Source organism: Mercenaria mercenaria, chromosome 8 (assembly GCF_021730395.1).
Source record: "Mercenaria mercenaria strain notata chromosome 8, MADL_Memer_1, whole genome shotgun sequence".
Taxonomy (NCBI): domain Eukaryota; kingdom Metazoa; phylum Mollusca; class Bivalvia; order Venerida; family Veneridae; genus Mercenaria; species Mercenaria mercenaria.
Window position 1 is genome coordinate 25555526 of NC_069368.1, and position 18008 is coordinate 25573533.

General features: G+C 35.5%; 2 protein-coding genes across 2 annotated transcripts; one reads left to right on the forward strand and one right to left on the reverse strand.

Moving 5' to 3' along the window:
• Positions 1 to 1621: 1621 nt before the first annotated feature.
• Positions 1622 to 17278, forward strand: LOC123522828 (peptidylglycine alpha-hydroxylating monooxygenase-like). Its single transcript, XM_045300291.2, has 12 exons — positions 1622 to 1831; positions 2304 to 2358; positions 2642 to 2762; positions 3383 to 3459; positions 4552 to 4629; positions 5440 to 5488; positions 5734 to 5798; positions 6362 to 6445; positions 13354 to 13430; positions 15226 to 15279; positions 16183 to 16232; positions 17000 to 17278. Exons 1-12 carry the CDS (start codon positions 1679 to 1681, stop codon positions 17232 to 17234), a joined length of 1098 nt encoding a protein of 365 aa, XP_045156226.2. The 5' UTR covers positions 1622 to 1678; the 3' UTR covers positions 17235 to 17278.
• On the reverse strand, positions 8221 to 9387 carry LOC123522829 (histone 24-like). Its single transcript, XM_045300292.2, has one exon. It carries the CDS (start codon positions 9299 to 9301, stop codon positions 8720 to 8722), a length of 582 nt encoding a protein of 193 aa, XP_045156227.1. The 5' UTR covers positions 9302 to 9387; the 3' UTR covers positions 8221 to 8719.
• Positions 17279 to 18008: the final 730 nt, after the last annotated feature.

Genomic DNA, 18008 nt, shown 5'->3' on the forward strand with positions numbered 1-18008 from the left:
CTTTTTACTTAAATTATCTTCATCATATGTGTGTTTGTTATAATGTGTTATATGTATAATGTATTGCATGTTCTAGATTTATATTAGCAATAAAACATGATTAAATAAAAAAATAGAGTCTACTTTTTCTATATGCTTCCAATGATTCAGTTTTTATTTTTGAAATATTTTGTATAATTCATTTTCTTTTTATTAATAGCTTTTAGCAGATCTCTATTCATATATGGCACTTATGCCTTTTTCAGATACTTTTGCTTAGGTGGAATTTCATTGTCAATAATTTCTTTTATGTTTGATTCAAAGCCGTCGTACAGCATGTCTATATTTTCAGCATCTATACTGTCTAAGTTGTCTGGTAATTGTAAATTAATATTGGATATTTTCTCATTAAAAACGTTTGAGTTATTTTTTTTTAAACTTTTATATTGTGTTGTTTTTTTCATCCTTGATAGTATTATAGTGACATATTCATCAAAGTTGCATCAAACTATTTTGGCAAAGGAATAATATTTTTTCAAACCTTTGACTTAAAAGTGCACCAGAGGCCATCATTTCATACCTATATCTAAAAACAATCCAGGGGAAGACCGCCCTTATACACTATCAAGGGGGAGGGGGGTGGGGGTATCTCCTCCTGTACGTCAAAATAAGACCAGAAAAAGACTCCAGAGGACGCCATTTCATAGCTTTATTTCAAAAATTTCCACTGACCCCCTATCAGGAGGAAGGTATCCCCTCCTGTACCTCAAAATGTAGACAAAAAAGTCAGTCAGTATTTAAGTTTAATTACAGTCCATCCGCCTTTTCGTACAAAATAAAGCATCGAAATGCTACGTAGAGTATAGACCGCGAATATGTTCTTAAATGGTGTTTTTGTTGCCAAATAGGGATAAAGATTGCCTTTCTGCAGTTCCAATATGTCCAAAAAGAATGAATTTTGTTTCCAGTGAATGACTATAAGTACAGCGGCCAATGAGACCTGGACATACTTAAGTTCGAAAATTGAGTGGAGGTGGAAAAAGAAGCTCATCGGACCTGACCGGGCACGCGCATGCCTTGCGTTGACAATATAGCAGGAGTATAGCTGGAAATAACCTTGGCGATAATTTCTTCAATAATACAGATTTTTCATGAATTTAACTCATTTTGCATGTGCAGTCCCTGGCCATTTTATTTTCCAGTATACTTTGTATACAAAGCATTTAATCAAAGAGGATGGGTACTAACAAAATTTAACAAATGAGTTAGATAGCTCTATGATTGGATGTATTTGTAGGGAGATATCTAAAATACAAAAGAATCTAGTTGGAAAAGTCCACAAGTATATCACTATCGATCCCATTTTCGATTAAAATTTTTGCGCTTATTTACGGAATCCTGTAAGCACCATCGCGTTTCCAAACACAAAAATAAGATAAAAAATATCTTTACCTTGCTGGGAGAAAAAAGGTGCAAAATTTGCGTGAAAAATGAAACATAACACTACAAAACCGATATTAGCGGAAATGAGATGCCCAACGTATTCTTTTATTTTGATTTGTCTACCTTACGACTCGCACGTAAGTAGTTTCGCTATTTCCTTATCTTTCGTGACCTGTATAAACATTTTGTGTGTTTAATACAATAAGTACTCAAAGATAACGCATTAGAATTCCTTCCTTTAAATGAGAAAACAACAATGTATAGCCAATACTTTAAGGTTAAAGTATTACTGTTTTGGATGTTAGTATTTTGCTTTGACTGCACGTGTAATCATGCTTATGCACGTGAGGAGAGTGAGGATGATACGTATACCGTCACGATTCGAATGCCACGGGCAGTTTCTACAAAGGTATGTTCCTAAACTCAAATCTGTATCTGTCTCAAAAATGCTGCTTTTCCGCTGTCAAATTCGATACTGACTCTGTTTTAATGATTAACTTGTTAGAATGTTAATAACCGTGATGAAGTAGCTACGGATACTATTTAATAATAATTTATGTCCTAGTGCTTCACTGAAATATACTGACGGCCTATATTAAAATGGTAATATTTCACACGAAATCACAAGCATCGACTTTGAAACCCTTGTCATACTATACAGTTTACTGGTATGGAACAGCTGTTAAAAATTCGCGCTTCGCAACTGAATACTAATTCGAGAGTAATTCAGTTCGACCTTTAGCGAAAATAATTCAATTACGGATAATATCCAAACTACATGGGACCTTCGAATGTATGATGTACCATAAAATCATAAAAACATACCATTTTCTTTACCGATAAATGGTGCCTATTTTTTTTCATTCATTTTGTTCTAATAGCCTGACGACCTCCTTTGCCATGCTGTCCAATTAAAGACACAGGAAGCATATATACGTAAGTAAATAATATACTTCTCAAGTGTCTTTTCTATATAAGCGGCGACGACATTTTTGAAGCAAGTCTGTTAGAGCAAGTGGTCGATTTATTTTATGCACGTAATGAAAAGAGAGATTAAGATCACGAGTTGGCAAGGGCATAAATTTAATTACAATACATTTTATACAGATACAAAAAAATAGTTCAACATCAGTTGAAGAACACGGGTGTGTACATGTATGCGTGCGTATGTGCGTGCGTTGCACGGTATCAATGATATTCGTTTATACTTATTAAACAGTACGGTTTGAGCCCCATGCCACTAAAAGTGTAGCACATCACATGATGGTTTATGGGTGCAGCATGCCAGGCTCAGACAAACCTTACTGGTCGTGTGGTGAAATGGACGACCATTCAAACAGGTAATAATTCAAAACAATAAGGTCCAAGCAAAACATTAAAATAAAACATTTATTTTTACAGTTATACCATTTTTCTTTTAATCATTTATCTTCTTTAGTGTAAAGTACAAAATATGTGCAGAGTAAAAGGCGACAGATGCCAATAGCAAAGATGCATTTAGAAGTTAAGTTAACTACTGCTATACGGCATTACATTTTTTTATATAAAAGAGTTTTGCCCAATCCAGTTGTGCCCATTTGCAGCTTTTAGCTGCGGATATATGCCTACCTGTTTTGTAGCCATGAAACAGTTTAAGATATATCTATTTGTCGAACAAATGCTGTGACACGATGCTCAGCCATAAGACATCATTTTTTTTTTTCAAATAATAGGCCGATATTTGTAAAACTGACAGAAATATAGTACCTAGACTGTTAATTCACAGTAAACTTTGTTGTCTGTATACTTATGGTTTTCAGAAACACTTTGTCAAGTAATGTCTGAAATAGCAGAAAAGAAGACAAATGGAAAATTTGACATTCTTTAGTCTAATGTTGATGAAAACACGAATACAGCAATCCCCATTTTGCTCTATGACTCGAAGGGGTCCTAGGCATAAGTCATACACATGTTATTGTAGATCTGTTTGTGGTGACGGAGAAAGACAAATTGTTTGGGCGTGGGCAATGGATGCTACGGGAAGATCTTTTCCAAAAGGTACAGTAATTCAGAAGTTCTTCTGAACATGATATTCTCTTTAGACTCTATCCATCTCGTTCCACCCGGCATATCGTTGTCTATCATAAACTTATGCGACAGTCATTTTTTTGTGTTCTTTTATTTATTTCTTTATTTCGTTTGACAACTGATTTATACTCGAGTGAAACTAACTGACTTTAGCCCCTATTCCTCGTCTAAACACGTTTCTGCGATATGGATTCGATGAATCAATGTTACGTTACTTTGATACGAAATATCGTGTTATAAAATAAAAGTCACAAGTAAGATCTGTATTTATCACATGTTTGACGTCGCGGGAGTGTAATAAAGCCATTAAATAAAAATGATAATACACTATATAGTGTATTCTAACACGATCCGATACATTTTCCTAGATCTATTAAACAAAGGAAGAAAGCAGTGAATTATCATACAACAAATCACTGTTCTGACGTCACAATTATTACGTCATGGCGTCAAGCGGCATATCGGCGCGCTGGAAAAAAACCGATTGAAAACGGGCAAATATTTAATGCATGTCATCAAGGATGAACTTTAAAATCCTTTATAACGTGTTAGAATCGAAATAATATATCTCATTTAGTGATTTGCTCTTGAATAAATCATTGCTTGTCGTTCAGATGCGTATTATTATATCACTCGGGCTACGCCCTCATGATATAATTCTTTCGCATCTGAACTCCAAGCAATGATTTATTCAACGACAAATCACTGGATGAGATATATTATTTCTTAAATAAAGCTTTGACGTCGACGTCATTTATTGTCATATTGTCTTGTTTATGTAGTAAAAGAAAGTCGAATCTTTCGACAAGAAAGGCTAACATGTGATAAAAACATTTGTGACTTTCCACATTGAATTTATTAAACTCGTTGAATAGAATTGATAAAATGATCGGCAGAGCCTCGCATTTTATCATTTTATTCAACGAGTTTAATAAATTCAATATGAAAAGACACTCATTTAATATCCTCTATTTATTTGTTTGTTTTTTTGTTGTTTTTTGTTTGTTTTGTTTTTTTGCATGTAGAATAAGTCGCGTTAAGCTTCTGCTTTTTGTTTTGTAGATGTTGGTTTCCGCGTCGGAGGAAGAAGCAACATCAACTATATTGTCATTCAACTCCATTATGCGGAGCAGTTTCAAGGTATCTATTCAATTTTTCACTATTTCAATGTATATTAGAATTACTTGAAACTTAACCTTTAGCCTGCGGTTTTGTATATGCGACCATGGTCTGCACTGTTCCCTATTCAGTGAACACCCCTTTGAATAAAAAGTGGTATTGTCCGTATTGGAAGATGGACCAATCCATTTTAGAAATTTAGCAGGGTAAAGGTTAAAGACCGTTCACTCGAGCATCAATGGCTTGAGTACCAGCGCGACTCGTGTATTCGTAGTCCCTACAAATTCTTTACTCTATGTTTGGACCGCTCGAAATCATGGATAACTTCAAGCGATCGGTGTTTTATGGACATTTACTTGAACCATCATGATAAATGCAAACGGAGGTGTTGATGGTAGAATATCGGAGCATTGAGCAGTTTCCTCTGATCCAAAAAAAGATTTATTTTCATGATTTCCTATTACAGGGCCAATGCTGGTCTATCGCTGTTCACTGATACTGTAGCTTGTTGCAAAAGTATGTTTGAGAATAAGATTTATTTTCATGATTTCCTATTACAAGGCCAATGCTGGTCTATCGCTGTTCACTGATACTGTAGCTTGTTGCAAAAGTATGTCCGAGAATGAGTCTTGAATATTAGTGATAAGAACGCAATTAAATAATTCGTCTTTTTATATTTTCTTAGCTTCATGTACGTGTACCGTGTACCCTCTATTATATAACTCGACACGTATGCAATGTCTTGCATCTTCGTGTTCCAAAGAAATAATTTACTGTTTTCTCCTTCATTGAGATGGCCTATGTTAATGCAATTAATTATTTTTCATTCAGCTGGACAGACGGACGATTCTGGCGTAACTCTACATATCACAGATAAAGCGTAAGTATACAGACAAAATGGTTTCCGCTTTCTGTTTCTGTCCATTCACATTGCCTCAGAAGTCCGACTACTGTTTTTTTTGCTTCTTCTAAATTGGCAATCGCAAAATTGGCAGTAAATTTATATTCTGACACGTTTTCTAAGTTAGGCGCTCTTTCATTTGTTTTCTGTTAACAATTTAAAAACGTTAAATTAAGTAAATTGGCGAGAAATATGTTTTAAGCCCAACTCTTTTTGTTATTCAGGCAGAAATATCAAGCCGGCTATTACGTAATGTATACGTATGGTTTTATTCCACCAATGACCGATGGTAAGTTTAGAAATACATTCTTTCAAATTACTATCATATTTTTTTTTGCACTTTCAAACAATATTCCTTTCAATTTTGGCGCCTTTATAACGTAAGTGAAGCAAATTCTGTGAAAACCACCTCTAAATGAAGGTCATTTGTATAAGTTTGGTTTTTGTAGGGTTTAACAGCACATAGGTCATATGGCGATTTTCCAGGTTTGACGTTGGAGGAAGACTTCGGGTGCCCCTCCGTGCATGATTTCAAGAACGGGAACCTGGGTAGAACCACCAACGTTCCGTAAGCCAGCTGGATGGCTTCCTCACATTAATTCAACGCCCGAAGTGAGGCTCGAACGCACATGGGTTAGGACAGGTGATTCAAAGTCAGCGATCCTAACCACTCGGCCACGGAGGACCCTTCTACTATAAGACCTGCTGTGTTTTATCTAAGATTATGATAAATATCACGATGATGATGGTCACAATATTAACAATGATGATTACAATGGCATTTGAATATCATAATCAGACACATTTAATATTATCAAATAGAAGTGTCGTCTGCTTATATATATTTTCTAGAGTTCCACCTGGAGTGTGCTTGCGAGTTCCAGAATAATTACACCATCATTCCCCTGGCTTACAGGACACACTCTCACAATCTAGGTAAACAAAAAACGCTTTGTTCAAATTAATTTAAGGGGTCCGTGACATGATTGAATAGAAAAAAAAATAAGGGTTCAGTCCTTATACGAGGTGGGATTTTTTTTACAGTATTTTTTTGTTTTTGTTTTTGCTCCATCCACGAGTCCCTAACGTATTTATTTAGGAGTGTATAATTCCTGGTAAAATATGGTTTGCATATAAGTACATTGCTTTCGGGTGAGTTTTCAGCTGTCGGTCTTTCTATTAAAGTACTAGTAAGCGGCATGAGAAGCCTTTGTTTTGATTTTATTAAGTTCTTCGTTTAAAAAATTGACAACATTGCAGCATTGTTAAAAGAGCTAAAGTGGGTCTTACGTGTTTGCATTTAGCGTCACCAAGACAGGTGGTTCCAACGTAGTTCGAGTGGCGAATTTAACGTAGGTGGTGGATAACTACGAAGAAATCGTAACATTTCCAGATATGCAATATACTGTAGTCTCGAGGAATTGTTACCATTTATTTACGAAAGTAAATGAAAATAATGTGTGAAGTTCGAGATTTTATATTTTTATCGAAGAAATCGTCAAATGTGGGCAGTTGAATATAACGATTTTAAAATTCACGGTTTTAATTTCAACAAACCGTGAAATTTTAAATAGTCATATACTAGTAGCTGTTACATATATAATATCAATCTGAACGAATAAAGATATGCTATCTCTCATTTCAACCAATCTTGCACTTTTTTAACCTATCTTGCATAATAAAGATAGACAAAGCGCAGGTAATTATATTTTTTATGAACTTGCATTTTTATTTATTTGCTGATAAAAAATATAATTTTCGTATTTATTTTTTTTAAGTATATAATGTTTATCAATATAATATCGGCGCTCAGTAGACCTCTCCGCTAACTGAGGAAATATTAATATAGTCGGGATCGGGCATGCGGAATGAGGTTCAGACACATTCTCCAAAGGTCACAACACATAGCTTGGCTGTGTCATGTCTTTATCAGGGTATTTCCTGTGGCAGAAATGGAATGTTGGGCGTAATTATAACAATCGACAATATATGAGCCGCACCATGAGAAAACCAACATAGTGCGTTTGCGGCCAGCATGTATCCAGACCAGCCTGCGCATCCGCGAAGTCTGGTCAGGATCCATGCTGGTCGCTAACCGTTTCTCTAATTGCATTAGGCTTTGAAAGCGAACAGCATGGATCCTGACCAGACTGTGCGGAAGGCAGGCTGGTCTGGATCCATTCTGGTCGTAAACGCACCTATGTTGGTTTTCTCATGGCGCGGCTCATATGTGCAATCAAGTATCATCACAGTCTATTTCGGCACCATTCAGCCATAACGGAAAGACATTCACGTCGTTTGGTCATGCGGCGGGCAAGAGGTCGCAAGTAGGTGCAGTAGCCAGCACCTTCTAACATTACGTGTAAGCGGTAGAACTTATTTTAAACAGCATAACAAACAAAAATTACCTTGAGATTGGGGATACGGCAAAGTTCAAACCTAGTTACAGACTGTCAACGTTTCTCCACAAAACATGCCAAGAAATTAATACGCACGGCTATGTGCGTTGTCAATAAATGTATCACGTAAACTGAAGTTCTCTTGTTATAACATTTCAGCGAAGATGCTCAGGGCGTTGCATAATTTCGTCGCTCGTAAGAAACATTGATATCTACGGCACATCTCATTCAATCAAGAACTTGAAAAAGTATAATATAAATTCAAGTTTACGAGCAAACAGCTTATCTAAAAGGATTTGAAAAACAAATGTACAGATTTCTTGTTTTAATTCATAAAAATCATGAATTAGAATGAAGCATTTAGTAAACTTAAATGTTTCGATTTATGATGCAAAAATAACACAGAGTGCACAACTATTGTCAGTGGCGTCATTTAAAAAATGTTCATATATTAAAGGGAACATAAAATGCCATGTTTATGAAATTAACTAAAACAACAAATGAATTGAGTAACAAGGATATAGAATGATGTAGAAATGATAAAAACAGTCAAGAACGACGGTCCTTCACGGAACTCAGTTCGTAATTCCATGAGCACAAACTTCGGTTGATGGAAAACAGTTAAATCGACAATGTTTCAAGTCTCACATTATACACCGGTTTAATCCATGCTACAGTTTTTTAAAGCTGCCTTTCTACAAGTTAGTGAACAAAACTATGTCCTGGATGAACTTTAATGAATAATTTACACATATTTACACTGTTCAATTTACATATATACACAATGTCACTGTCCAGCAGTATATTTAGTTCACTTTTTAGCAGCTTTCTTTGCTGCCTTCTTCGGTGATTTCTTAGATTTCGGCTTTGCTGCTTTCTTGGGAGATTTCGCCTTTGCCTTCGATGCTTTCTTAGGAGATTTCGTTTTCTTTGGTTTTGATGTCTTCGCCTTCTTTGGCGTTTTCGGCTTAGCTGCTTTCTTCGTCTTCTTTGGAGACTTTGCCGTTTCGGGTTTCGCGGCTGCACCTCCTTCAGCGGCTGGTTTCTTTGCCTTGGACTTCTTTGCTTTCTTTGGTTTAGCGGCCTTCTTCTTTGCCGCCGCTGCCTTCTCGCCGACGCGGAACGAACCAGATGCACCCTTACCCTTTGCCTGTTTCAAAGCTGCATTTGCCACACCCTTCTTCAGTGCAATCTTCAATCTCGAGTTGACCGCTCTCTCATCTTTCCCTACATTGAAGTTTGCCAAGATATATCTCAGTATAGCCTGTCGTGACGAACCTCCTCGTTCTTTTAGCGCTGCGATAGCCTTCACGATCATATCACTGTATTTAGGATGAGTGGCAGGCTTCTTTGGCTTAGCCGCCTTCTTTGCTTTAACTGGCGTGGCGCTCATGGTGTCCAAAAAGTCCAACAATTTATTTCCGACGAAGTTGACAGCTGTTTCTTACGACTAGGGTAAGCGTATTGTTTACAACATTATAGCCAATCAGAAATTTATAAATAACGCGCGGACCTGATAGAGAGCACTAGCAAGTGCGCGAGCGATTTACTTGTATTTTATTGTAAATTGGCATATTGTGTTTGTTAACCTAAATTGATTATTTAATTACACAGAATTAAAAGAGTATCATTGATGCGTAATAACTCAGGTTATAAGTAGAAACATTGAATTTTATGTTCCTGTATCTAAATACCACTGACATGTTATTCTTAGCGAGAATTGTGACGATAAAGTTAAAAAATTAACATATGAAAACAGCAGTTACAAAGTTCAAAAGCTTCGTTTTTAAAAATAAATGCAGCGCAAATGTATTTTTTGTTGGAAACCTTTAATCTAATCATTTCTCTAAAGTTCTGACGAAAAGTTTTGCTTAAATGCTCGTTTCTAAAGCCACACAAAACGATTACTTTTTACCAACAAAGCACAAAATTTTGAATGGTTCGCCATGTTGTCTTATTTTTACTAAGTAATATATGTGGAAAGTTCTACAAAATCATTTTCTCACGTAGCTTAAAACATCAAATTTTGGTCCACAGTTTAGAAGGACATTGGTCTTAATGTTGTAATTCACAATTTAGAGGCATTTCCAGTTACAAACGGGCAAGAAATTGATCCAAACTCGATCGCTTAACTGGCGAGATTCGGAAGAATATAACAATGGAGGTCGGATGTTTTATATTAGGTCTTCAGAAAAGTACCAGGTTTTTTTGCCAAGTTAGGCATGTTTTTGAATGGAATGTAGTAATATTTTTATTGTTTATTGTTTCTATATTACCATTATTATGTAAAATGCACATTTAAAGACAGTTTTTATGTAAAACCCGTGTCAGTTTACAACGTTAATTATTGAACCGGATAGGGCGCCAAACTGTTTACAAAACGTTTCATGACAATTGTCAGATGAAATGTCTTCAGTAAATATATTCTGTTCGGCACATTAAATTGAATTTTTTAAGAAGTAAATCTGGAAAAATAGCACAGTAGGTGATTGCATCGGGCTTCGTTTTGCAATGCTGTTTTTAGAGAATGAAATAAACAATACAGAGAAATATACGATCTAAATATTAGAAAGTCTTCGAGAGTAATTTACTGTTTTCATCAACTAGAATATTTGTTTTACTTATAACAAATTTAGACATACATCTTTTGCACATATTTAAAAGAATAAACAAAAATATAACATTTGGCCTTATAGCTACAGATCGAACTTAATGACCTTTGACACAATAAAATAGGGCGGTCCTCTCGAAATGAACTTGAATGCACTTGAATACAGATGCATTTTTCATAGACAAGGTCCTGTACAAGATATATTATTCAGTCCCAGTTTTTTTTACTATTAATGATCAATTGATGGAGTCGTTTATGGGCACACTAAACAAAATTGCTATATATGCACACTGATAAACCATGTGGATATCAAACTTTCACAAAAAACAGCAAAAGTTGATTTCTAATTTCTATAATATTGTCATAGTTATTGAAATCGTCAGGAAACAGTTGTAAATAAATTTGAGCCGTGCCATGAGAAAACCAACATAGTGCGTTTGCGACCAGCATCGATCCAGACCAGCCTGCGCATCCGCGCAGTCCAGGATCCATGCTGTTTGCTCTCAAAGCCTATTGCAATTTGAAAAACCATTACAGCATGGATCCTGACCAGACTGCGCGTCGCAAACGCCCTATGTTGGAGTTCTCATGGTGCGGCTCAGTTATGTTTTCTGAACTGCTGATAAGCCTATTTTTTAACAAAAAATGTAAATTTATTTCCTAAGTTAGGGTGCTTTAAATACTGAAGTTGTTAAAAAGGGACATTTCAAAATGGCTTTTTATCATCAGCCGCTTGTGATAGTCAAATTACATTAATATTACAAGAAAGGGTTCGACGAGAACAAAGCATAAAAAAAGTAATATTTAATTTTAAAAAAGTTATTTGTTCATTGGAGCAGATCACTTACTTCGCTAATTGTTTACACCTAATAAAACCTACGCTTTGTCGAATTTAGACTTGTTAATACATTGTAATATCACGAATATGTCTTTTGAAAATCTTTCGGTTCAGAAAAGCCATAGGGGAATAACTGAAAGTTATAGGCTACAAGCGAATATACCAAAACGATGACACATGTATTAAAATGCCCGAGGTACTGATGAATACGACAGCCACCTGCTTGTCATATTTCTTATGACTTAATTTTACATACCCGGCAATTATCTATGGTTGGTTGGGCCTTCGTATCTCAGTCGGTAATGCATTGCCCCGGGTCCCGAGACTAGACCCAACATGTCTTCCTGTTAGAAACTTCTATAATCCTCCCCCGATTGTTTTTATCAATGTCTTTTGTACTAGATCTTCTCTCACATTTAGGAAATTATATTGTTAATAACATATAGATATTTCAACAAACTCGAATAAGGCTATGATATCATTTTATCTATTTTACGACCTCAAGTCCCCCCAGCAAACCATAAATGGTTGGAATTCACATTTATAAGACAAACAAGTCAAGACAAAGTACACAGTATAAAACAACAAGATTTGATGTGACTGATATTTGACCTGATATTTGACCGTATATCAGGGAAAAGTCATTATCTATAAGGTCTGCATCCTTATAAATGATATTTGCTCGTTAAATAAAAACAAGTCGTTCATCTGTTGCTTTTTTGTGACTTTGAAAATAGGTAAATATCGTAAAAAGAACGAAGTGACATCTTTGCACAATTTGATTTTATCATTATTGCGCGGGGAAAGTTCTGATTATTCCGAATAAACATGACCGCCAGATCATTCATTAGAGGTTTGTCAAAATCGCGTGACTATGGAACCACAGCCTCTGGTATTAAAGCGAGAGCTCAAAATCTGCTGTCCCGATTTTAAAATAAGTTCTTGTTTGACACTCTGGCTTCTGTTCTTACCGCTTATTTTTTAACTGGCACATTTGGATAGAGAGAACACTTCAGCTTCGTACACCATTGCTCACACCGCTTGTTGTGCATAAACGGTTAAGATTTTCAAAGACTACACTTGTCCTGATAAGTAAATATCTTTTAAATGCTGTGTTTGAGCTTGTTAAAGACTCATTGTTGCAAAACATTCTCAAAATTACTTGTTGCATTATTTTCTCAGAAAACACCATATTATAGTGATATATCTCAAGGACTCATACTGTAGTGACATCCTAGAATTATGTCACCTCTAACTGTGGTTATAAATATGTTTATTTAGAAGACCGAATAGAGTATTCATCCTATATTTTTGTGCAACTTAAGTATCATTTGGGGAGCCCTGCAATGATGAACATACAATGTCTGTGAAAATAAAATATTATTCACATTTTGAGGAATAATAAAAGTCAATAGATTTTAGCTTTTTTTATATTTTTAACGTAAATAAGTAAATAAAAAAGACGAAATTTGGTCTCATGTCCATACATAAAATTACTATAGTACTTACAAAAAAATCTTAAAACCTTTTTGCAATTCTATTCAAATAACGTTATTTCTGGATAAATAAATTATATATCAAACAAATATGCATGTTTTGTATATTGGTTAGACTGGGCAGTGCATCTATTATATATTTCATTTATAATGAAAGTATATTGTACATGAAACAAAGGAAAACCGTCCGATTTACTTTATTAAAAAGATGGCAAAACATTCTATGAAACCAAAAATTGAAACGTAAAACCCACCACTCAATCTACGTTTGAACCATCTCCCTTTATAAAACTAGGGCCAATGTTATTACTAAAGTCTGGATTTGCAACTTAAATGAACGCCAAAGAACAAGTTTATTTTGTATAGCCCTTTGAACAGGCGGAAGTTTTTGTTTAAATAAATGTACATGTAGTTCAATATAAATTGTATACCACAGTCTTAAAAGCAGCGTGATTATCATTATGCACACATACATGATGCTCGACGCACTGTAACTTCAGGTGTAGTGACGTCTGGGTATCGAGTCCGCGATGGGGAATGGACAGAAATTGGCCGAATGTCACCACAGCTGCCACAGGTACAGTATTTCTATATTAATTGTCTTTCTCATCACAATTCATCACCATCATATCTTCCAATCTTAATCTTCCTTTGGTACATCAGAACTATATTTCAGCGAAACAGACTGTGCAAGTTTCGAAACCGCAAGAGAATTGCCATTCCTGTGTCTAAGAACATTCATGATTATGATATTGTTTTTTTTTTAATTTATTTCAGAACATTCATGACAATGACATTGCTACTCATTTGTCTCAGAACATTCAAGATCATCATGCGTGTTCCGAGACAAAGGTACATGTATATCATTATCATTATTATGAATGTCTCGAGACAAAGGAAAACAATGAAACTTATTCCTTTGTCTCAGAACATAATCTTATATGACCATGACATTATGATTCCATTGTCTCAAAACATCCATGGTCATGACATTGTTATTCCTTTGTCTCCGAACATACGTGATAATGAAATTGTTTTTCCTCTGTCTCAGAACATTCATGGCCATGACATATTTATTTCTGTATCTCAGAACATTTATGGCCATGACATTGTCATTACTTTGTCTCAGAACATTTATGGCCATGAGATTGTCAGTACTTTGTCTCAGAACATTTATGGCCATGATATTGTCATTACTTTGTTTCAGAACATTCAACATTCATGGCCTATGACATGGTGTTTCCTCTGTCTCAGAACATTCATGGCCTTGAGATCGTTATTTCTTTGACTCAGAACATTCATGGCCATGAGATCGTTATTCCTTTGTCTCAGAACATTCATGGCCATGAGATTATTATTCCTTTGTCTCAGAACATTCATGGTCGTGAGATTGTTATTCCTTTGTCTCAGAACATTCATGGCCATGAGACTGTTATTCCTTTGTCTCAGAACATTCATTGTCGTGAGATTGTTATTCCTTTGTCTCAGAACATTCATTGCCATGAAACTGTTATTCCTTTGTCTCGGAACATTCATGGTCGTGGGATTGTTATTCCTTTGTCTCAGGACTTTCATGGCCATGAGACTGTTATTCCTTTGTCTCAGAACATTCATTGTCGTGAGATTGTTATTCCTTTGTCTCAGAACTTTCATGGCCATGAGACTGTTATTCTTTTGTCTCAGAACATTCATTGTCGTGAGATTGTTATTCCTTTGTCTCAGAACATTCATGGCCATGAGACTGTTATTCCTTCGTCTCAGAACATTCATGGTCGTGAGATTGTTATTCCTTTGTCTCAGGACATTCATGGCCATGAGACTGTTATTCCTTTGTCTCAGAACATTCATTGTCGTGAGATTGTTATCCCTTTGTCTCAGAACATTCATGGCCATGAGACTGTTATTCCTTTGTCTCAGGACATTCATGGTCGTGAGATTGTTATTCCTTTGTCTCGGGACATTCATGACCATGAGACTGTTGTTCCTTTGTCTCAAAACATTCATTGTCGTGAGATTGTTATTCCTTTGTCTCAGGACATTCATGGTCGTGAGATTGTTATTCCTTTGTCTCGGGACATTCATGGCCATGAGACTGTTGTTCCTTTGTCTCAAAACATTCATTGTCGTGAGATTGTTATTCCTTTGTCTCAGAACATTCATGGCCATGAGACTGTTATTCCTTTGTCTCAGGACATTCATTGTCGTGAGATTGTTATTCCTTTGTCTCAGAACATTCATGGCCATGAGACTGTTATTCCTTTGTCTCAGGACATTCATGGCCATGAGACTATTATTCCTTTGTCTAAGAACATTCATGGTCGTGAGATTGTTATTCCTTTGTCTCTTGTACATGTTAAATGTTCTGTTTTCAGACATTCTATGATGCTACTTCAGATGGAGTTGTGGTCAAAAAGGGAGACATTTTGGTTTGTTCTTTTTGATTTGTTCATTTGTATATATTATAAATGTATGTATACTTCTTTACATATACCAAAACAAAACTAAAAGAATGCTGTGACAAAGCCATGCAAGGGTGCTTTTAAAACTAATACATGTAGTGCAATTGCTTTATTTCTCCTACTTCCTCCCATACAATTTTGGTGATGCCAAGCTTTGTTAACGGAGGAGAAAGTGACTGGCTTGGATAAGGAAAGAGAGATTTTTGTCAATTTGTTCAGGTGATCAACCATCAGTTGAAGCTGGATCCGCACAATTTAAGGAATCAAGTCTTTCTCCAGAGTTAAGGCCCTTGGATATTTTTCCTTCTACATGTATACAATCAAATTGTGTCCATGAAACTTCTCATTCAGATTTTACCTAAACAGATGTATATGATCATTTGTTTTACAGAATTTTATTTGGCCATTTTATCAGGGTCATGTTTTCAAGGAGCAAACATGTCTTTAGGAAATATTTCAACTTGTATTTGTAAATGTAATAACCTTTGCTTTAGACATTGCTTAATACTGAATTTTTTAACATTTTTTAAATTTCTACAGGCCATAGACAGGTCAATATGAGTAAATTAATTATAAGGAGGCATTCAGAAATGGACAGCACAGTGCTCCCTCTCTACAGCGGCCCTCTGAACAATTCCCTCCTTGCAACAACACTTGCTTCTGACTCCAAAATATGCTTATTTTTCTTTATTTTACCTCTCTACAACAACTCCCTCCGAACAACAACCAAATTTTCCATCTCCCAAAGGGTGTTGTTGTAGAGAAGGAGAACTGTACTACATTTTGTATTTCAGTTTTAAACAAATTTTGAATAAACAAAGTAGGCCTAAACAATTGGAAATAATGTAAATATTGTTTGAATTTTTTCAGGCTTCAAGATGCACAATGAGCAGCCAAAGGAACTTTTACACAAATATTGGGTATCAATTATTAACAGTAATTTTGTGACCAATTCATTTTCTTCTATCTTTATTCCTTTCTCATATTGGCTATTAATGTTTATGCCATTAAAGTTCAAGGTCATATTTTAACAAGAGCTGTTTGTAAAACACATATTCCACCCATGATGGCCTGTCAGAGGTTTTGTTTCGTTTCGTTTTGGTTTTAACGCCGTTTTTCAACAGTATTTCAGTCATGTAACGGCGGACAGTTAACCTAACCAGTGTTCCTGGATTCTGTACCAGTACAAACCTGTTCTCCGCAAGTAACTGCCAACTTCCCCACATGAATTATCAGAGGTGGAGGACTAATGATTTCAGACACAATGTCGTTTATCAAATAGTCACGGAGAACATACGCCCCGCCCGAGGATCGAACTCGCGACCCCGCGATCCGTAGACCAACGCTCTTACCTACTGAGCTAAGCGGGCGGGCTGCATGTCAGAGGTAACTGTGTGTGCGTTTTTCAATCTCAAGTATACTGAGATCTTGATCTTTGACTTAATGCTCCCATCTACAGACCTGTGAAGTTTGATTCGCATGGGCAATGATTACAAATGGCCATAGCTGATAAACCTTAATTTTTGGACAACAGTTCAAAATGTCTAATTACTTCAAAATTGGATGTTTTACTAGTTTTATTTTTCACACTGGATCTCACAGTAAATGTTTTAACTATATTCTTTTGAAATAAATTGCTTAAAACTAACCCAAATTCTTTTACTTTCTTTTTCGTTAATATAAACAGACCAAAGCACCAAGATGAGATGTGCAACTTCTACATCATGTATTACACGGATTACAAAGGCACCCTACAAATAGAATACTGTATGAGAGATGCGCAATCGTTTCACTGGACAGAATATCTTACATCACCACCTGGAACGGCAAGTTCTACTGTTGGAATACCCTCGTTCACACGTGAAGACCCTTTTGCAATCCAGGATAATTCCAGTACAAACAACAGAGACACTCTAATGTGATAAATACTGTATTTTTTTTTTTCCAAAAATAAAGCTCTTGACTATTTTGTGTTCTATCTTTTATGTGCTTAAGGCAGCTATTCACATTTTGCAAACAACAACAACAACAACAACAACAAAAAACATGACTATTGTAAGAAGGATTTAACTACATTTCTTTAAAAAAATCACCCCAATCTCAAAAATAATTAATAGATAATAATGTGCTTAGCAAAATATTTACCAATATGCTTAAAGGCTCATAATGCCTTTGTTTAAAATGTGTCAGCCGCAGTTTTCATTATTAACCCTTATCATTCTGGACATGACTGATTCTGCCCCTGCGACCAGTGTAGATCCATGCAGTCTGATCATGATCTGCACTGCCCGCCATTCAGTCATTATCTTTAAGGTACGCACCCCTTTTAAATAGTTAATGGTACTGTCCAAAATGAAAGATGGACAAGTTCATTATAGAAATTTAGTAGGATAAGGCCAACATAACATATGTTAACTTCTTGTTAAATCCTATGTATGAATTGGTTTGAATATTGATGAATATAGTAGCAGGTTTTATTGAATCTTTTGCCTTTGATTACCTCCCTTTGTAGCTCTTAACTGTAAAGTCTCATTTGCTGTAATAAAAGTAACACTTTTATAACCAAATAATTTTGCATAACATCTATTTGGACAGCTGTTTTATCAGTTTTTAACATAAAATTCAAAACCTTATGGGACTTTAACATGTTATAAAATTGGATGTTTGATGTTAAAATCAAATAATTAACCATGATC

Excerpts from the sequence above, each read along its gene's own strand:
- LOC123522828 (XM_045300291.2), top strand. The coding sequence starts at position 1,679 with ATGTATAGCCAATACTTTAAGGTTAAAGTATTACTGTTTTGGATGTTA. Across the intron at positions 3,460-4,551 it reads GGGAAGATCTTTTCCAAAAG|ATGTTGGTTTCCGCGTCGGA; the intron begins GTACAGTAATTC and ends TTTGTTTTGTAG. Across the intron at positions 5,799-6,361 it reads TATTCCACCAATGACCGATG|AGTTCCACCTGGAGTGTGCT; the intron begins GTAAGTTTAGAA and ends TATATTTTCTAG.
- LOC123522829 (XM_045300292.2), bottom strand. The coding sequence starts at position 9,301 with ATGAGCGCCACGCCAGTTAAAGCAAAGAAGGCGGCTAAGCCAAAGAAG.